At 29.4% G+C, this 22,621-nt stretch overlaps 1 protein-coding gene across 6 annotated transcripts in view; it reads right to left on the bottom strand.

The window, feature by feature from the left end:
- Positions 1 to 7,352: 7,352 nt before the first annotated feature.
- The window catches only part of LOC106683369 (micronuclear linker histone polyprotein), a gene marked incomplete in the record, with an annotated part of 30,300 nt that continues 15,031 nt past the window's right edge, over positions 7,353 to 22,621 (bottom strand). For 3 of the 6 annotated variants that reach the window (XM_014424787.3, XM_014424784.3, XM_014424786.3), the window contains 12 exon segments: positions 7,354 to 8,800; positions 12,548 to 12,610; positions 13,931 to 13,993; positions 15,220 to 15,288; positions 16,052 to 16,114; positions 16,534 to 16,599; positions 17,145 to 17,216; positions 17,541 to 17,600; positions 18,418 to 18,966; positions 20,714 to 20,905; positions 21,851 to 21,949; positions 22,528 to 22,605. In XM_014424787.3, the coding sequence (XP_014280273.3) occupies positions 8,652 to 8,800; positions 12,548 to 12,610; positions 13,931 to 13,993; positions 15,220 to 15,288; positions 16,052 to 16,114; positions 16,534 to 16,599; positions 17,145 to 17,216; positions 17,541 to 17,600; positions 18,418 to 18,966; positions 20,714 to 20,905; positions 21,851 to 21,949; positions 22,528 to 22,605 (1,523 nt within the window). 6 annotated transcript variants of the gene reach the window in all.

Raw genomic sequence — 22,621 nt, 5'->3', positions numbered from 1 at the left:
AACTTGGTTAAATGGGCTAAATAATCTAAAGGCTATATCTAACTTCTTTATCTTTTTGAAAAACAACAAAATAACCAGTCTTTTAGAGTTAATTTACTGAAGAATTTATTATCCCACCAAGAGTTAACAATTTTAATGTACAGTAAACATTGATAGAACAGAACATAAAATAGCACAAGATACAACCTTTAGCTTTAGTTTAGCCCTGGCATTATTCAAATTGACGATCATCAGTTTCTTCTTTCTCTTTTTGTTTTAAGATTTGGCTAGTGATTTGGTATAAGTTTTGTTCCCCTGTCCTGTCCCAATTTATTTTGGATTTAATTCTGTAGATAACTATAGTTTGTGAAAATTCTATGGTTACTGATTGCAAAATGATTGAATTAATGTTCTTATTACTTGCTACCTATGCCTGACTAGCATGAAATAGACCATAATTCATCAATTATTACTATCACGAAAACTACTTATAAATAAAAAGGACTGATTTTAAAAGAAAATTGAAAGATTAAGAGGTAAAAACTGTGGGGACCACCTTAAGTCAAATCCAGGCCCTGCCAATTTCTTCTTAATCAGATCTAATCTGTATCAATACATTTTGGATTTTATAACTATGCACTGGGGATATACTGTGTATTAATCTCCAAAATATTAATTTTTTTTTATTGTAATTAATGCATGAAAACGGTAAGGCGTACAATAATCACTTTAGACCAGGGTTTGACATAACTGTAAGGAGATGTACAATAATTACTATAGTCCAGTGGGTTACCATAACAGTAAGGAGATGTACAATAATCACTATAGTCCAGTGGGTTACCATAACAGTAAGGAGGTGTACAATAATCCAGTGGGTTACCATAACAGTAAGGAGGTGTACAATAATCACTATAGTCCAGTGGGGTGACATTACAGTAAGGAGGTGTAAAATAATCACTTTAGTCCAGGGGGGTGACATTACAGTAAGGAGCTGTACAGTAATCACTATAGTCCAGGGGGGTGACATTACAGTAAGGAGCTGTACAGTAATCACTATAGTCCAGGGGGGTGACATTACAGTAAGGAGCTGTACAGTAATCACTATAGTCCAGGGAGGGTACAATAATCCTACTCTGAGGTGAATAGGGACACTGGAGTGGGGATTAGGCCATGCCCCTTGAAGGCAATATGGATTTCATACATAATGTAATTATCTGTATAATAGTTCCTTTAATCGCAAATGTAAAGAGAATAGATATAGTACATGTTATTTCCTATAATTTCATATATCTTTAATGAAAATCCATTAAGCCCTTCTCGAGAAATTTGTGTTTCTTTCCCTTAGCTTATTCTCATCATTCAGTCTGAGTCAAAATATTTTAAATATAAGTAGATGGTCAGGGTTGCGGTCAAAAAAAGAAGAACAAATAGACCATCTACTTATATTTAAATCTTTACGGTCAACTATTTATACATATACAAAATATTTTAAGTTGTTCACCCCTTTAAAAGAATGTCCAAGTTTGCAGGCTCAATATTTCTATCACGGAATACAGTTAAACTCATGATATTGGTGTCATATTAAATTGGCCTGAGTTTCTGAACTGTGTACTGCATTAAAATGGTACAACTTATTTGTAAAAAATATTCCCTTTTACCTCAATGAGGTTTTCTTCCAATCTTTTCATGTGTCAGTTATAGCCTTAAAACCTTGATTTATATACTTAACCATTCCATAAAATGTGCTCCGCACTTGGTGAAGAACTATTTCTTGGAAACTCAGTTACCATCTTCCCCTTTACACGCCACAACCCCTGATGAAGACCTGAAACTCAGGTCGAAACGTCGGCATAAAATAAATAAATATGGTTTTGTTTATTTATGTTGTTCTTTGCTGACCGCACCCCCCAACAAACTTCTTCAAGTATTTCTTGGAAAGTTATTATTGTAAAGAGTGATTTTAGTCCCAAATGGCAATGACTAAAAATAATAGAAGGTGCATTGTTGGAGTTATTTAAGATGATAAAAAAAATTGCTAACATTTCACTATTTGTAACTGGCTGTCCAAGTTTTTCGAAACTGCAAATTAATTTGGCTTCTTACTGTCAGATCTTATCAATCCCCCATAACTCATTAGATCAACACTAAAACCTCTGGTGCGGTATGCGTGTACTTTTAATAAGATTTCTCATTGCAAAAGTATGACAGAAATTAATTTTTTGGAAAATTGTTGATTGATCCTGTGTAATATATAAAAGGAAGATGGTCTGGGTGCAGTAAAATTAAATTTGAAAAGTAATTAAACTGTTTAATGTGAGCCAAAGTTTTGCCCCGTATTGCAGGACTCCAACAGGGCTAAAAAGATACAAACACTAAAATAAGATAACAAAGTAAGAAAATAGATAACATGAAATCTAAGGTGTGGCTAATTATGATTTAAAATTTGTCAACATAAAAATAATATAAAAATTAATTACAATTACAATTCATGAAAAATCTTGCCAATATATAAAGAATTACTGCTGGAAGTGAAACAGGGGATGTGGTATGTATGCGACATGGGATCGATGTAGGAGTGGAATAAGATCTTCAATAAGTTTTTACTTATTAGTGTTCTTCACTGACCATACCTCCCAATCATCTTACATTTTATACTCCTTTAATTTGAATGCTGTTTGACATCTGAATGTATAATCGTGCCTGAGATATAATTTCCTAAAATAAATTCATCAAATACTGATTTTTCAATAAGTTTTTTATGAAATGTTGCTTTTTAAAAGAGGATATCTCCGAAAATATTGAACGTAAATAGCTCTTTTAGGGCTATTATTTTAGAAAATTTACCCTTTAAATGATTTTCTTTTAAATGTTGTAGGAAGTTTTAAAATATGGAGTTCCAACTGAAAAATTAATTTATTTTAATGTTTTACAACTAGCACCATTTTTTATTTCCATTAACTTTACTTGGGAAACTCATCAATTTTGACTAATAACTACACATAGTTTTCATTAAGGTAATAAAAAAATATTTTTCATCTCTTAGGCCCTTGGACAATTACAATAATTAACCTATTCGCTATTTTGTTCTTGATTTTTTGCTTAAAGGCGTAAAACCCTCTGGTCATCAACGCCTATGGGATGATAAAAGTAAAAAAAAATAGAATAAAATAAATAAAAAATACAAAAATAAAAAAAAATAGAGAAATAATTTAAAATAAAAAACATAAAAATCGAAGAGGAGTTATAATTTATAAAGAAGGCGATGTGCTTTTAAAAATTCAAACACTCGTGGAATATTCGCTATCTTTATTTTAATATTGTTTTAAAATTAATCCTAAATTCTTGGTGCTATTTATGCAATTTAGGTTGGGAATTTTTTTTCGTACCAATTACCACTTCTTTCTATTTCTAATTATTAATATGTATTCGCATAATAATTGTTTACTTGAATGCAAATTAATTATAATATATATTTATTCAAGAGTATTTTTTTTATAACTTTTTAGTAAATGAAAAAACATTTTAAATAATGAATGTTTAAAAAATACATAAATATAATTATAAAAAAAAATAGATTATAAAACAATATATAAACATGAATATTATTAAAATTAAATATTTAATACCAAAAGTTGAAAATTAGAAGTTTCAAGAGATCACTAATCCATCGAAAACTAGATATTCAAGTTTGTTTAATAGAAGAATATAGAAAATCCTGTCATCATGTATAAGCTATCAGTAAATGTTTAAAAAAAACTAACTGTTCAAGCAGTGGATCTTGCTGTCTGTTCCAAATTTCTAACTCACAAGCTTCTGTTAATATAAAATATCAATTTATGAAATTTCATAGCATGAAAAGGATATAGGCCCAGTCCCAGTTTGATTATTAATACCTAATATACTTTGATATCTTGATAAATCAGTTAATGAGCCAACATGATGCAATTGAAATTATCATTAGAGATATACCACAGAAAAGTTTAGTGATTGAAAAAATAGCTGTTTTAAAGAGTTCCCTAAGTGAAAATCAGTGACAGATAAAGGTATTCAGAAGTAGATATATATATATCACTTTTCTTATCCAAACAACATATATTTGTTTCATTAAGGTTTTAGAGACTATTGATTTTCATTAATATGGTTTTAAATAAAATTTAGAGTAAGTATTATATGCTTTAAAATAGTAAAATCCTGTTCTAAGCAACAAACATTATGTGCCAAATTTTGGTTCCTTCTAATTTATGAGAAACCCGAATTTTCACTTTTATTCAGGAGTATTTCTTTTTTTTCCTTTAAACTATCAGACTTAACATATAATTTGAGAGTGGCTAGGATATGTAATTGATTTCTTAGGTACTTCTTAATACTATTTAGATGTATTCCTTCTTGGAGATGCAAGAATTTTTAATTTGAAGCGTGTATTTACAAGGGAATATGGGAAGGATGGTGTGTAGAATTAGGCATGTGATTGTATTATCTTATCCTGTCTGAGGAAGGATTGACAGGATATCTCAGTAATTAATAAACCAATGACAAATGTTAATATTCGGACCAATTTAGAACTCTTTTGAATTTGATTAAGATTCCATTTATGAGTCAAGTAGTTTGACCAGAGGACTATACAAATAAATATTGAATTCCAATCAAGTTTAAAATACAATGAAATGAAAGTCATTTAACACATTTATTTTATTTATTATTTAAATTAATAAAATATTTAATCACAATTGACTATTACACATAACTACATTTAGGAATTTATTACTCAATTTAAGTCAACTATTTTAAGTAAATGCTTATAAAACAGTGTTAAAAAACATTTATCATAGTCGCCCATGAGTATTGTTATATATTAAACTCAACCATATTTTATTTTTTCTTATTGGTAATGTTGGGATGAGAAATTTCACCCTTTCCCTCCTCTGACGATCAGCCATTGATTTTACAAAACACTAATATAGCTAGCTCCCCTACACTTTTTTAGAAAAGTAGCTTTATAAAATTGTTTAAAAATTTCAACTATATATACATATATGTTTAAAATATCAGTTGATACAGAGATATTATTATTAAGAGAATCCAGTAAATAATGCAGAGATATGGGAACTTATTACAATTTTTGTGTATGAGTAAGTTCTTGAAGAGTAGATAAACTTTTTTTTTGAAAGTTATATTGTGGCAACCATCAAATGGGCATCTATAGAGCCAACATGTTATCGAGAGAAAAATGATTCAGTAAAATAATTTACAAGAATTAATTTCTTAGAAAAAATAAATAAAATTAAGATATTTACACCTACCAATTGGCTATGTACAAATTCTTTATTGGACAAAAAAAAAAAAAAAAAAATGGAATAAAATAGTTTCAAGAAATCAGTCTTATAAATGAAAAATTATGAACTGAATTGATACGAAATATTAAAAGTATGAATAAAACCTATTTATTGACCCTCATAATAATAGAGTTTGATGAAAAATTATTTTCTTTGAGAGTTACTATGCACTTTTTGGTTTTTATTCTTAAGCGCTCAAATAGAACATTGTGCAAAGTGATAATCATGTAAGTTTATTTTTGTTTGATTTTTATTTTATAACCAAAGTCAATAAAGACATCATTCTTATTTTATTTATTTATTTAACTTTCTGGTAGTTAAAAAAAATTAATCTCATTTAGCAAAAAAAATAAAAGGATAAAAAGATCATTTAAATATTAATACTGTTTCAACATCAAAATGTTTATTGTAATTGGAAATAAGATTTGTTATCTATCCATAACCCTCAAGTAACTACTATTTTTCATTTCTTAAGTAAATAAGGAAAATAATGCATAAAACATGAGTTCATGCAATAAAAATAAATTTTTTAATTAAAAAAATTATTTTGTAAAAGGAAGGAGATTATGGGCTAAATGAACCTGGTTCAAACAATGGCTAGGCACACTAAATTTTCTTTAGGTGAGAATTAGAGGGTTTTATGAGAAGGGGAAACCTGTGGTTTGAAACTTGCTAGGTTATTAGATTTTTCCCAAACAAGTTATTTCAAGTTTTAAATATATAACATTTGTATTAAATACTTTTCAATAAAAAAGAATTGAGGTTATCAATAGAATTCGCCTCAAAGAGACTGGTTATTAGTTTTCTGAAACTGTGTTGTGGAAAACATTGTTTGTAGAAATACTAGGTTGGGTGATTCTCTCCAGTTTATTATGCTCTTACAAAATATAAATATTAATATTTTAAAGAACTCGGCGGGTCTTTATAATCTTAATGGTCTGTAGTGTCATTGCAACTTTCTTTTTTATACAATAGATTGCTTAAAGGCAGTGCAGGCCTCAGATGAGGGCAACCCTGACCCAAGCAATCTTCTCATTTATTGAAATTTATAAACAATGAGATAAGTTAGTTTTAACAATTATTATAAATTAAAGTACTAACTACAATGTATGTTAAATAACAGTACGTCCTTTCTCATGCAACTCATTTTCTCCTTCTAAATTATCTTTTTATTTATTTATTTTTTTTTTAATATGCAACAAGCATTGATGTCATCTTGAACCTCAGAACTTTTCAAGTATTCAGGGATTTGCAAGAACTAATGGGTACTTTACCAGACAGTACACAATAGGTCTTTATCGCTTCTCACTTCCAACAGAAAGAGCAGAGAGGTAAAACGATCAGAAATTATACATTTTTTAAATATTAATCTTTTAACATGTCAAGACTGACATATAAAGCAAAGGTTTGGGTCCAAGCTGAATTTTTTTTTTAGTGATTCATGCTCCCTTGAATCGATTTTAACTATAGCTGATATTTTTGGAAGAACCAATGGGAATAATAGATCATTAAAGAACCCATTTACAGGTCACTTGAGAATACTACAAGTAAATATAAGAACAAATGAAACAAAATTATATATTTTGGTCTGTTAATGCAATAGCTAACCAATAATGGGTAGATTTCTTTAGAAGCAAAGCTAAGAGTCACATATATACATAACATGCTTTCACTCAATGCTGATTTGTTTGCTGCATAGATCATAAAATACTTACACCATGATTAGTTTGCTTGAACCAAATTTCGTTAGTATACATAAAAATTAGATAGATGTAACAATAATATTTTGTAATAGCCCAGTTTTTAATGTGCAGTACTTTATATGAATTCTCTGTAGCACCCCTGTTTTTTTATTACTAGACAAAGTAAAAACAGTTATTACCCTCCTTGTTTTGAATTTTCTTACTTTGCTCCTTCCTTTACAATTTATCCTCCTTACATTTCCTTCCTACGCTGTTGAAGTGATTCCGTTTTAAAATATTTAACTCGAAAATGCAATCATGGACATTTTTTTAGACTAACCAGGTTTCAATGAAAAAACAACATAGAAATTATTCAGTCTTTATATGTATCATTAAACATATTTTTTAAAACACAAAAAGTTAATTAATTGTAAGAGAACACAAATAAATAGAGTTGAACTTAAATAAAACATAATCAGTCATATAAATTTAATGAAGTAATAACAGTAATTAGCACACTTAAAAAAAACTTCTTAAACAAAGAAAAAAATCATTTAATCGGAACTGACAGGTTCAGTATTAGGGAAAACTATCCCATCAATATTGACAGTATTTGATGGTTCTTTCACACTATCTCTTAGATGTTACAAAATGTCTTTTGTGTTTTGAGTGTTTTCACTCTCTATTACTCTGAAAAAAAAAAATGTACCTAATGCTACTTTGTTCACACAATATAATTAAAATAAACACTATTTTCTTGATTTTAAATAGTATTTTTGTTATTCATGAATTGTGAAAAAAACAAAACCAGTGTTTAACCAATAATCCACATATAAACCAATTAGAATGAAAGTAGGGTAACTCTTGTTTTAAAACTTTCCACTTTACGTTTTATACACATATTGCATCAATTAAAATATAAGAGTAAATTTATTGCTTCATCAAAATTTATACAATTGAAAAATAGTAATTGTAAGATTAAGACATCTTCCATTTATAGCAAATCTTTCCTGAATTTAAAACTTAGATTTATAGTCGTACTTGAAGCTTTGATTCTAAAGAATACAAGTGTTAAAGGTTATAAACTGGACTAGTCTAATTTTTGGTTGATAAGTGAATTTACACCAATTTCAGTATCAATAAATAAATTAAATTAGGCTAGTATTTTTTAATTAAAAGGTAACCCATGCAAAACCAAGATCAAATGAATTTGGTTTCTATTGAGACAAATAAACTTAATTCAGTTAGTAAGTGAAGAGTATAGAATATTTTTAAGTTATCAAAAATTAATCCTTTCAAGGAAACAAGGCTAGTCAATACTATTCACAAACATCCCAACAAATAATTAAAATGTTAGGAAGCATGAAGTTTCATGTGCTTTGTTCATTACTAGAACATTTGTTTTTTCTTAAGTATTGAATGGTGCTTTGTCCTTAATCTTATTAGGTATTTATAATAACAACATATAAGGTGGTCATATTTTTTTTTATTATATCATATTGTTGCTATTGATTTAATAACATTTAGCTTTAATTTAATGGTATAGAAAAATAAAGTTATGAAGTTAAACCCTTTGGAAAACATGAAATTTAACTAGGGATTATAAAATATCATCAGAAAAGATGAGCTAAAAGCTAGGTTTCCACAAGCATAACCATCAGGTTCCATAGTCATTGTTTAATGAAACTCTTCTGTTCAAACAATAAATGTTTTCATTAACACATAGCACACCTCCATCAGGACATAGAATTTGAGTTGAAGAAAACATATTATTATTCCAAAAATTATTCTGCATCAACAGTCTATCTAGAAAAAAAAAAAAAATTATAAACCTCACACAATCACAATCAACGAGAACTTTATTACTTATAGTTTAAAACCTAAATTATCATTTTCACAAATAATGGTTACAAAAAGTATTAAGTAATATAAACTATATAATAATTTTTTTTTAAAAAACTAGTGAACCAAGAGGTCTGATGGCAACACAACCTAAACTTTCTTCTTCCAGAGAAAAGCATCAGATCCAAATTTAACAGATTAGCAGGTTCTCATATATCTCTCTGTCTCTTAGGAATTGATGTGATCTAGCATAGTATGAATTTTTACTTTAATGTCAGGAACAAACTTGTGCAGAATGACTTTTGGAATGACCAACCAGAAATGTGAGCATTTTGAAATCAATGTACATCAGATGAATGAAACTTTTGTGATTTTAACTCCTTTCCTAATTCATATTGATTGGTGTACTAAGTTATTCTTTTCTATTCAATTCAATATTCTTGGTATATTCTGCTGTTCAGCTTATTACAATTAGTAAACTATTATATGATATGAATGAGGAGTTCCAGAAAATGAACAAGACTAACTGATTTTCTGGAGTAATTCATTCATTCAAGAACTGTTCAAAAGCTAGAAGAAGTTGCCTGATATTCTTCTTATATATAAGATTTTAGAATCTTTACCACCAGAATATTTCTATTTTAAATCTTCTTGGCAATTAATGTATAAAGCTGAATGTTCCATTGAAAATTCAACAAGTCAGTTGTGTAGCCACGAAAGGGTTCTGAAAGAGGCTAGGAGTGGCTGCTCTAACTCTAAATCTAGTAATGAGGCTTTTGCTTTTACAAAGAATAAAAATATCTATTCTAAGAACAGTTTTAAGAAGGAATTTATTTGTAACTACTGCTAAAAAGAGGGCCATATTTTCAAATACTGTATAAAGAGAAAAAAAAATGGTCGCCCTCCTAAGCTTCAGGAATCTAATAACCCTTTATTATGTGTCCCATATTTTAATATTCAATGTGAGAGCCTTAACTGGTATGTAGACAGATAATGGAGCTACAAAACATATGTAATAACGAAAGTTTTTTCAAATCCGTGAAAGAATTGGAGAGTGCTCATCAAGTAATTACGGCTAACGGTGATAAAGCTAATGCATTAGGCTTTGGAGATGTACAATTTTAGAGCAGTTGTGATATAAATCTATTACTTTTAAAGATAATTGGTTTGTTCCATCTATAAAAAAATAAATTATTTTCTGTTTTGGCTGCCCATGACTGAAATCCTAACAGAAAATTTATTTCTACAGTTGAAAACCTGTATATGGTTACTGCTACTACATTTTAATAAAAGATGACTTTTTCATGTCTTTGATTTATTTTATCAAAAAAAAATTTCAAGTACATTAGAAATATCTAGTTATCAAACTTCTACTTCAAAACGAATGCAAAAGAGTAGGCCATACAGTTAAAGCTTTGCAAAGTGATAACGATGGTGGCTTTGATATGAAAGAAATTCTTGATGAGAACAGTATTCAACTACTGTTAATAATGCCTTATTGTAGTGAGACTAACGGCTTCATTGAAAGATAAAATTGAACAAAACTAATGTAGAGACTGCCAGAGCCATTCCAAGTTTCTATGGAAATTTGCCTCAATCTTTATTAGCTGAATTGACTAATTCTGCAGTCTATATTGTAACGAATTGCCAATACCGGCATACCATCTGATATGACATCATACGAACTTTGGTTAAAGAAGAAGGTGATTATAAAACATTTACATATTATTGGATCAAAAAATATAAAATAAAGGGCCTGACAACAACATAGAGGAGGAGAAGAGGAAAAACCTATCGAAGACGATCCAAAAAACTTTCTTGGCTTTGAAGATGAGATTGAGAAGAAAGAAGACAAAATCAGAAATATGGAGGTTCGTGATAGGAATCATATTCATCCACCTGTATATTATGATAACTTTACTTCTATGGTATCCAGTGATTCTGAAATTCCTAAAACCTATAAATTGGCAGATGGCAATGAATGAGGCATTAAAGCCAAGAAACAATGTAATACTTGGTTTATAACAGACTTACCAGAAAATAATAAGGCAATACCTTGTAAATGGGTGTTTACTAAGAAATTAAATGCTGATGGAAGTTTAGACTGTTACAAGGCAGGCCTTGTTATCCAAGGATTCAGACAAATAAAAGGGAAAGATTTAGAAGAAGATTTCAGTAAAATAGCGAGAGGAACTATGGTAAGAGCTCCCATGAGAATATGTGTCTTTATCATTTCAATGTCTCTACATTTTTCTCAACGAAGAATTGAAGGAAGAAATTCATATAAGCCAAACTCCAGTATTCAATGATAACAGTGATGGATTTTGCCGACTATGAAAAAATCTATATGGACTGAAACAGTACGAGAAAATTAAGGAATATTTATTAAAAACTGGATTTAACATTGGTACTGCTGATCCTTGATTATTCATCAGAATTAAGAATAGTAATAAAATTCTGTGAACTATATATATTTACGATGAGTTAATAACTTCAAATAAAAATGAGGAGACTTTATCTCTGTTTGAAGATACGAGGGAAGAATTAGAAATAAAAACTAAGAAAGCTGACTTTTTTTTAGATTTAGAGATTTCAAGAAACAAGGAAAGGATCAAAATTTGTTATATATATAATATAACAGTTATATCAACCATGTAAGGCCCATACCAGGCCGATCTGGTATAAAATAAAATAAAAAAATTTGTTAGGACACTTATATCAATGATTTTTTGGAATAAATTTCAAATGAATGACTGTAAATCAGTGAGTACACCTGTCCGTAGTAGTGATGTGCAGTCTGAAATTCCTAATTATCCTTATAGGCAGACCGTTGGGTCATTGATGTACCTTGTGGTGTCAACATGGTCAGACATAACCTATGCTGTAGGAGTAATGTCAATATGTTTAGAAAATCCGACAGCAGATAATGTTTCTAAGGTGAAATGAATATTCTGATACATAATGATTACCTAGGATCGTTTCGGCAAATAGTTGCTCAAAAAATAGTTTGGTTAGAAAGACTTTATAAGGAGATAACAAATTTCAAGGAAGACTTATTGTCAGTAGATAAAAATGCTGCTAAAAAACTGAAAATCAAATTTTGGCAAAAGGTACGAAACACATAGCCATCAGACATTTCTTTGTTCAATAAAAGATTCAAGAGGCCGAAGATAACATTAGAAGAGTGGACACAATAAACCAACTAGCTGACAGCTTGACAAAACCCCTACCAGTCCTCAGTAGAAGAAATTAAATACTCTGATTGGACTATCATAATGAATCATGAAGGAAGGTGTTGTTTGAGTTTGCATTATTCATTGTTGACTTTTGAATCAATTACTTTTTTGTCCTCAAATGGCTTGCTACCAGAAGGTTACAGTGTGTCTGGTATAAGATTGCTGATATGTATGCCGTTCTTTGAGTATATGTGATGTGTAATAATGTAGTTTTTAGTTATAGCCCAATTTTATTTCTTTTAAAAATACTTCAACAGAAGTTACAAACTTAAGTTATATCAAGGACATAAAAAGCAGAAAGGCTGAGGCTAAGATGACACTTTTATTATTACTGCTTTACTTGGATCATAACTGTCCACTTCCTACACTCTTTTAAAAGGGGAGTGATGTTTGTGAACTAGTAATATACAATGTTTGTGAACTAGTAATATACATAGCATTAGGCACTATAAATAATAATAATAAGAGTATTTACCATTATAAGCAGTCTGCCATGAAGAGACTTGATAGTGAGCACGCTCTGTAGGCAGTAAATAGTCTAGAAAATCAAATTGTATACAAATTTTGGAAAGTATTTAAATATATTAATCAATCAATCAATATATCGAACTAGATGTAATATATTAATAATTTCCAATGATAATATTCAGTTGAGAATTGGTAATATAATGTTGATTTACTGTTTCTGCTTAATACAGTTTATATTTGATTAAAATCATTAATGCGCAAATATTCTATCCACTCATACTCCTATAAAGTAGGGGAATGCCAGGGTCTATAGACCCTTTTTATCTTCAAAGTAATACATGTCCCAATCTCTATAGTTGACAAAGGGAGACCTATCTGAGTTATCATCGAACAAAAAGCATCTGCTTTACATATGTAAGAACATATTCAAAAACAGAAATATTTTTACTGCAAATCAACAACTCAAAACATCAAAATTATAAAAGACTCAACTTTTACAGAAAGGGGAGTATTGAGGAAATTAAGGCTTGAAATAGAAGAATAGAACAATTGTGAAAAAATGTGACTTTTAAAGGAGAAAAGGATATTCATGCATTATTAAATAAAACCTAATACCCTCCTAGTTGCAAATTAATCACCAAAACTGCAATTTGTTAAGAGCTAAATTAAACTTATTTAAAATGATACCTAATATTTCTTCAATAATAGAACAATGACCAAGATATAGTCGAAACTTTGATGCTGGAGAAATATAACCATTAGAATAGAGTTACAGCCAATCTTAATACAGATGAATAGATGCCCTTGTACTTTTAATTTTAAGTTCATGAGCATTGAGATCTTTTTTTTGTGACAATTAGAACTCCACCACCACTTTTTTATCACTAGTTTCACAGTTGCTATCTTTCCTGAAAACATTACAATTATCAATACTAATCAATTTTTCTGAATATTATAATTATCGATACTAATCAATGCTTCTCAATAATATAATTATCAAAACTAATCAATTCTTCTCGATATTATAATTATCAATACATATAAATTCTTCTCAATGAATTGCATTATATAAATTGGTTCTTCTTGGCCATAAAAAAAGATCTCAATGCTCATAAACTTAAAATTATAAGTACAAGTGAAGAGCACCTATTCATCTGTATTAAAATCGCCACATTCCCACAGCATCAAAGTTTTAAATATATCTAGTTTATTATTCTGCTATTGAAGAAATGTTTCCACAAACCCAGTTTGATGATTCAGTTATTATGGGTGGTTAGGGCGATCTAAACATTCCATCATCAGATTGATTTCATGATGTACACTCTTTTCCTCCTGGCAAAGAGTACAAGTCAGATTTTCTTATTTTACTAAATACACTAATAATACTAACCATTATGAGGGGCCGGCCATGATGAGGGCTCATAGAGAGGAAATCCTGCTGGTGACGAAAAATCTAGAAAACAAAACAGAAATAAAATTATTCATTTTAATATTTATCGTTTGGTTTAAATAATTGAGTTATTTAATACTTATGAAAATAAATTAGCAATTTTACAAGAAAATTAAAAATGGTAGAGTATATTTCATTTAAAAAATCAGGAGATGGAGTGAAGAACATAAATAAGTAAAAATCATTTTTTGAGCTCCAACTGTCCATTACTCAACAAAATAATACCAAGTATTACTAACAAAACTGTAAGGTAAAAAAGATCAATGTAGAGGGTCTATTTGAAAACTTATACAATATCTAATAATCCACAAAAGCAAAATGCAGAATGGAAACCACTATGACTTTCAGCTTACATATGCAAATGTAAATAAATTGTGATGTAATTTTAAGTACATTATTAAATACAAATAATGGTGAGAAGGACTGTGCTTATGACGTAGTGGTACTGGTATTTGGTGGGGGGAACAAGTCTGGCAGTGGTCCTTTTTGCCAACCCCTGACAGCTACCTTAGTTGCTGCCGTATACTAACTAAGGTGGGAGTGTCAAGATTCTTCAAGACTGCTGAAAAATGAATGTTGACTGCCCCATATGGGAATCGAACCCACAACGTCCCGAACCGAGCGCACTGGGACCTGCACCCCAAACCGCACAGCCGTCACGTCCCTTTGTGACTAAGTGACAGTTACTACTTTTTTTAGGTGAGGGACCAGCCATTAGGTACAGAACTCCTGCTGGAGGATTGTGTTGTGACATATCTGGTATCAAATGTAGGAAATTCCACTTTAAAGGATTGGCATCATGATGAGTAGAGACTGTGATAAGAAAGTAAACTTATTTGCTTAACTCTCATAAGAGAGTTAACAATTGTGATTATTAATTTATAGTTCTTTAGCATATGAGAGAAATGAAAAGACTGATTGTCATAGAGAGCCATTCCGAATGTATTAGTTTAAATATAAGATATGTACAAATTAGCTTAGGCAGTATTAGTGAGATTTTTTATGAGTACTTAATGGACAAAAACCCAATCCTAATAATTAATAAGAACATATTTTTTAATTCCTAATAAAGTGAATTTCATAAATATTTGGTTCTGTTTACAACCACTGACATTGCATATAACACAATACTTACTGAAATAGGAAATCAAAGGGCAATTAATGGATTTATATCGATAATAGATTTAAAAGGGAAATTAAAGTATAATAAGCATAAATAAAAGAATTACCTGGAATATTATTGAATGTGTCATGAGCAACCATTTGTCTTCGGTGAAAAGGAATCGATGAATCAAATCCTGAAAACAAAATACATAAAAGAAAAACAATAACTTTTAATGGTCAGAGTCAGTCATCAGAAATTGTTGCAAGAGACTCTCTCTTCTAGTTCTTTATATCCTTTGTGGCAAATCTCTTCAACACTTTTTTTTCCCCTCTCATCTCTCAAAATAATTACAAAAATATTTTATAAGCTAATATACATATATAAACCCTAAAACAATAAAAATCACTTTCAACTATTGTATATTTATATGTTTTCTAACATTTAATTTACTTACTTTACACTTAATTTTAATTAGAATGATTCTTTAAAGTGCAAATAAAATTACCTATTGAAAATAAAGGATAAAGGATAATGATGACCATAGTCATGATAAATATTTACATATATTTTTCCCCTAAAATTTTTCTGTCAAATATTAAACTTAAAGAAAGAATCTTTAAGTTTAATATTTAACAATAGAATTTTAGAGAAAAAATTTAGACAAGCAAGATATAGTTTAAACTGCAATTCCTCGTAAATCTGAAAAATCTAATATATTATTTTCAAACTATTTAAATTTTCAATAGATCAAGGCACCATTCAAGAGACATTTTACCACAATCATTACTTAGTAGGATACCGACACAATTTTCTCACTTCAAAAATTCTTTTCAGTTGTCACACCAGTTGTGAATAGTGCATTGATTTTAATTTTTTTAAATGATTAACAGATATTTTTGAATTTACGAGGTATCACATCACAGCATAAAAAAAATTTGCTCATGATTTAAACTTACCTTGTCTTAAATTATCATGGCCATCAAAACGGCGTGCTGGCAGTCCATATGGAGAAAAGGATCCTTAGAAACAAATGAATAAATTATGCTTTGTATTAAATAGGCAATAATTTGCTATAAAACTTTTCAACATTATTAGGTTTTTCAGATTACTTATTAACAAATTTATTAAGGTTACAAATACTTGCTTAGTCTTTGTTTTAGGCTATTGAAGTGAGATGAGCTATTTCTATTCTGCATTTATGTAATCATAGGTCTGTTTCATGAACCACTTCTGACACTCTGCAAACTGTATTGCACATGTTCCGTACAGTTTGTGGACCGTCAGAAGTGATTCTTGGAACTGACCTTGTATGTATTTATTTCTGATGCTGATTGGTTAGTTATTTACTAATATTTGGTAGCCCCAAAACTATTTTGTTTTGAAATCTTCCAATAATATCCTAATAAAAAATTAAGTGTGCTAATGTGATGAAACTAACCATTGTTCCTATAAGCATTATTGTCATTTATATAATTGGATGGTTCCCTTCTGGAAAACAAAGAATCTGAAAATTATGAAGAAATTATTAGTGTTTTGACTGTGAGTACCAATATTATATTAAAAACATAAAGAAAATGATTAAGCAATATTTATACTATGAAATCACAAAAAATGAAATGATAAAAAAACAGAATAATTAAATGTTTTAATATAATCAAATGTAATAAAAAGGTTTTTTTATTCTAATAATAAAATGAAGTGATAAGAGAATTGGGAAATAAAATGTATACATAAGCATTTGAAAAAGTAGGTAAAATAAAATAAAAATGAAGTAATGCAAAGAAGTATGAATATATTAGTTATTAATAATTTAAAAATTGAAATATGGAAAGAAAAAGAAAATTGACAAGATTTTTGAAAAGAAAACAACAATAACAATATATGGTGATCATAACTAATACGAAAGTAGAGTGGTAAGTGAAAGTTGTGTGATGAGAGCACCACACCAAATTTTTATTAAAATAAATTTTGAATATTTACTCATTACCAAAGAAAGGTGTGCCAAGTTATTATATTTGTCCATGCCAGTATATACAAAAAATAACATACCATTGTTGATGTAATATGCATTTGTCCCTTCTTGATATTCATCCAATTGTCTGCTGTAATCTGAGACAACATCTAGAAATAGAGAAAATACTGTCTCTAGTAATCATATTTTCCTTCTGGTGTGGAAGTATGTTTTCTGGTATACACTGATTTGAACACCTATTTTTTGTGTGTTATTCTCTCTCTCTTTTTTTTTTTAAATATAATGGATATGTTTTAACTAGTATTGAATTGAACAAGGTCCCTTGTTGTGTGAACATTGTTCATGAAGGTATATTTTCAATTGAGGGAGAGAAAGTGAGGGGGAAGTGAAAGAGATTTCAAAGAATGATAAAACAAGAATTCAAATTCACATAACAGATTACTTTAGGCATGGGTAAAGAACATATAACTTACCTTCCATCCTATTGACAATATCCACAACATGGTTTTCCACATCTTCCTGGTGTGAAGGCTCTGTAACAATGAAAAATAGAGAGTGAGAATCTATAACTGTTCCTCTAAGAATTAAAATAAAAAATTCAAATTCTAATGACACGGGACATTGGTCTCAAGATTCTTAGGGACACAGCGACTCTCTAAGGAGTGAGGCAGTGGTCCCCAACAAACTTTTTTTCAAGAACCCTCTATAATGGCAAGAATATCAAAAATTGTTCACTATTTTTATTTTATTTTTTTTTTTTTTTTAATGATTGCACTAACACAATTAAATAAAATGACAATAAATAATTAACCGATATAAAACAGAAAAATATAACCCATACTTTCTAGGGTTATTAATTACATAAAATTCAAATAAAACTAATAAATGAAGTTACTAAGTTTTTTTTTTAACACAACCAAAACATGCTATAGATTTGGGTAACTAAAAAAAGTTTATTAACTTCATTCATTAGGTTATTTTGTAGGACTAATAACTTTTAAAAATACACATTATTGAAATGTATATTGTCATTTTTTAAAATTATTCAATTATTAGCTGATCTTACACAAACAAATATTTTAAACAAGGCAAATCTGCATGTTTTTTTGCAGGTCAATTGCCAGTTTTCTATCCTGTTCTTGTCCACTAACATATTGACCATGTCAAACCCCACCAGTTTTTTTCTTGCAACACATTTCTGAGAGTTAAACCACTCAAAAATATTATGTCAAATTCTCAGAGTTCTTTGGTGGGAGAAACCATGATGTGGATATACAATGGATAAACATAAAATTATTTTATTCTTTATCCTTATTCCAAAAAAAATATAAGACAATTTTTAAAATATACCTTCAATCAAAACGTTAGGATCTTCCGGAGATCTGTCAGGAGTAGAAGTTTTTGTGTCAGTAGTAGGTGATGTGTCACCAGTAGTAGGTGATGTATCAGCAGTTACAACTGATCTATCAGCAGCAACAGATCTTTCAGTAATAACAGATCTGTCACTAGAGGCAGGAGATTTGTGACCAATAGCAAAAGAGCTTTCAGCAGTAGCAGATCTTTCAGCTATAACAGATCTGTCGGTAAAAGCAGGAGATCTATCAGCAGTAGCATGTATTCTTTCACCAGTAGCAGGAATTCTGACATTAGTAGCAGATATTTCAGCAGGAGAAGGAATTCTGTCAGTAGTGGGAGATCTGTCGGCTGTAGCAGATCTCTCAGCAATAGCAGGAGATTTGTGACCAATAGCAAAAGATCTTTCATCAGTAGCAGGAGATCGAATAGTAGGCTGATAATATTCATGTTGTGGATCATTGTTTCTGTCATTAGAAGAAGCTGTTGATGTTTTGCAATGTTCTGTGCTGGATCTATGAGGATACCTATTTTCTTTTTTAGTACCTGCCAAACATAGCAAATGTCATTAATATTCTGATCAAGACACTACATTAAGAGAGATGTAAATGTATAAATAATTCACCAATTAAATCATTATTAATTTGTTATTTCAATGTATTTAAGTAGTCACTTGTACACAGTGATTTTCATTACTTTGGAAAGTTTTCCTGAGGTGGTAGATGAGAAATAGTTTTGTATCTCAATTTAGCTAATTAACCATGTGCAAGGGTCTCCAGCAATACCGAGAAGTTCTCACAAGCAGCGCAGCCATTTCAATTGTAAATTATTGTGAAGCAGTCATAAAATGAGCAGTCATTTATACAAATTTCAGAGAGAAATTGTAGAAAATAATTCACTGATCTTCTCAACATAGCTTCAAATTTACCACAGATCAGACAGCTTTAGTCATAGCGACAAATGAGGGAGGAGACAAGGTTTTGGAAAGTGTGGATGGAAGGAAATGACAAGAGTTAAGGAATTGCATCATTATAGAAATAGGACTATACAAAATTTGAGCCATTTACGATTTGACCAACAAAAATCTTCAACAGAACAACCTGAATAGGGAAGCTATGTAGGGAACATCTCAACGGAAGATAGGAATAGATTAAAAAAAAAATAAGGTTCAATCAGTGATTTTGGATAAATCATCTTGATAATGACACCCACTGATGAGAAAAAGATATTTTAAAACTATTTAAAAGAATGAAAAATAATAAAACTGAACTAAGATGAATAAGAAAAGGGAAAATGTGGACAGCTAGCTGTTCCTTTTCTTTAAGGTTTGTTCGCTGGTACCATAGTATTAGTGTAACATTTACTCTTTGTTCTTTTGTTATAAAACCTCCCTTATCCATAATAAATGGTGAGTAAAAGAGAGTTTTTTTTGGAAATGATACTCAAATAGAACAAAATAGACAGGTTTATCTTGGCAAAAATTAAAATAACTATAATTGCAGTCATCTGTATGCGCATCATCTGTATGCACAGTGGAGTTAAGAAAAACTTCTGAATAAAGCTGGTGTATAACCTACAATATTACCGTAGTTTCAACTTTCTTTGGAACCTGAAGCTAGCGAAGGGATTAGTCATAAAAGGTTCAAAATGATATTAAATGCAAGAAAGATCTAATCTAAGTTATGATGGTCATATGAAATCATAATCAAAATACAGAAATTGATCTTGCACTAATAACTGTTTTAAACCTTATTTCAACATAAAAGTTTGAAACTTAAAAATACTCTCTTCACTAAAACCAAAAAGAGTTAGGTTGCTTAACATTATCTAAATCAATTACTATAAGTGACTGAGAAGACAACATGTACAAGTAACAATTTTATGAATAAGATTTTTTTTCCCATCCACCTGAACCAAATTTATGCTTTATTATTGACAAAATTGAAAAATTACCAATAGTTAACTAATGATTATTGACAATTTATCAACTGTGTCAATACTAAAGTGTAAATTTGGTTCAACTAATAAGTATATAGCAAATAATCTTATTCCTAAAATCGTAACTCCTATCCTTCAATTCAAATAAGAAAAATAAAGTTTTTAAGCCTTCTATTAATACAAATGTTAGTCCTGAAATACTAATGTTGTTTAAACCTAATATAGTATGAACACTGATGATTACATAATTATGAGATACATATTAGATAGGTTGATTATTAGATAATTACTAAATATAAACCTATAACCAGTGACATATCTATCTAAGTGCATAAAAACTGATAGATATAATTACCTCTATTATGAAGATCTCTGGAACTGCTGAAAGAATATCCAGAGGGTGCAACTGATGATGCCTTATAACCAGTTTGAAAAGTTTTGTATTTTGACTCAGAAAGGCTGGCTCTAGATGCAGTATCCCTAGCTCTACTAACAGCTCTGCTTCTAGCACGAGGTCTAGTTGAATTTATTTTTTCTTTCTTGGCTTCTTTAAATAAAAATAGTTATAACTCGTATTCATTTTTATTTACTATAAGTATGAATTTATACAGTAAATATATTTTATACAAATGATTCATGTGTTTTTGAGACTTGACAGGAAATTTAATTCATATTAATTGTGAATGATGAGAAGATAGTTAGCTGTGGATAATATGCGGTCAGAGAATAATACAAATAAGTTTTAAAAACTTAAAACTAAGTTTAAACACTTATTTGTATTATTCTCTGACCACACCCCCAACCATCTTCTCCTCATTCATATTACTTGCATTTGTTTTTTTGCGAGTACAAGTCTAGAAAAACATTTTCCATTAATTTTTGCATCCTAGTAAAAATAGATATCTGAGAGGAAATAACTGTATAGTTGTTTTTGAGCTAATTAGATAAAAAAGATATGATAGCAAAGTAGTAAATAATAATAGTCTTTTTATAGACAGTATTATATCTGTACCTTGGTAAAAGAAGGCCCAACGTAAATTTCAATCATTTTGATAAAAAGCTGTTTGCAGTCCATATTGGCTGTTTTTACTTTTTTGTTGATTTGACATTGGACCTTGAAAAAGTCTCCAATTAAAATCTAGAATTATTAGGACATTGGCCTTAATTTATTTATTGACCTCACGTTTTCAAATTAACAAATGGTATACACACAAAATTGGTATATTTTGGCATTGGCCCTTCTTTTACCAAGGTACAGGTATAATTGAGGCAGTAGTAGTATTTTTATTATTTTTTAAAATAATTATTACCATATGATTTTTGTACAATATTTTCCAACTAAAAATAAAAGAAATAACTTTAATATACCGTCGTTATGACAAACAGTTAAAGGGTTAATCTATATAATAGCTCAGTATTTTCATTCAACAATTTCTCTTAAATTAGTTAGTAACAAGGATTCAGTGAGTTTTAACTTTATAATAAAAAATACCTTGACGTGGATCAGATTTTTTGAGGAGGTTGGCAATACGAGCTGATCTCCTTGGTGGTTCAGAATGACTACGTAAAAATCGCCTGGGTGGACTTTCATCTATAAAAAAAAAAAATTTAATGGTATATTTAATAAAAGATAAGTCTATTGTTCGAAACTTAATTTTTAAGCCATCAAGAACAACAGTTCTTTTGGTGCTCACTTGTCAATGTAAGAAACAAAGGTTTAAGTAAAGAGTACAGATTCTTTTTTAATAAAATACCAAAAAACATTATACTTAGTTTGAAGAGATGCTATGTTGGTAGATGGTACATTGGTCATCCACAAGCAATCTTCACAACACTTAGTTTTCAATACTAGACCATTATTTAAGTTACAGTTAGTATATATTTCTTCTTTTTTGTCACATTACAGTTATGAGAGAAAGAATACGAACAGTGAATGTTGATGTGCAATTCACAGGGAAACCGATATTTATCAAAAAATTACACTTTTAACATTCATCCATCACTCTTACCATACCTCTAGCAACTATAATTTAATAAATTTCAAAAATACATAGTTTTTTCCATTTGATGCTTTAAGGTTGACACATTGGTACATACCTAAAAGTATTATGGTGATTTGTTTTTCAATTGTAGAATTTTTGATACATGAAGTATGGTAATGTTACTCACCCTTATTACTGTAATGTCTGGAGTTAAATGAAGTTGGTGAAGAATTTCTTTTTCCTGGTCTCTGTTCAAGTTTCATCCCTTAAAATAAATATAT

This window comes from Halyomorpha halys, unplaced genomic scaffold (genome assembly GCF_000696795.3).
Source record: "Halyomorpha halys isolate HHAL.00 unplaced genomic scaffold, Hhal_1.1 Scaffold478.1, whole genome shotgun sequence".
Lineage (NCBI taxonomy): Eukaryota > Metazoa > Arthropoda > Insecta > Hemiptera > Pentatomidae > Halyomorpha > Halyomorpha halys.
This window is presented reverse-complemented; position numbering and strand designations above follow the sequence as displayed.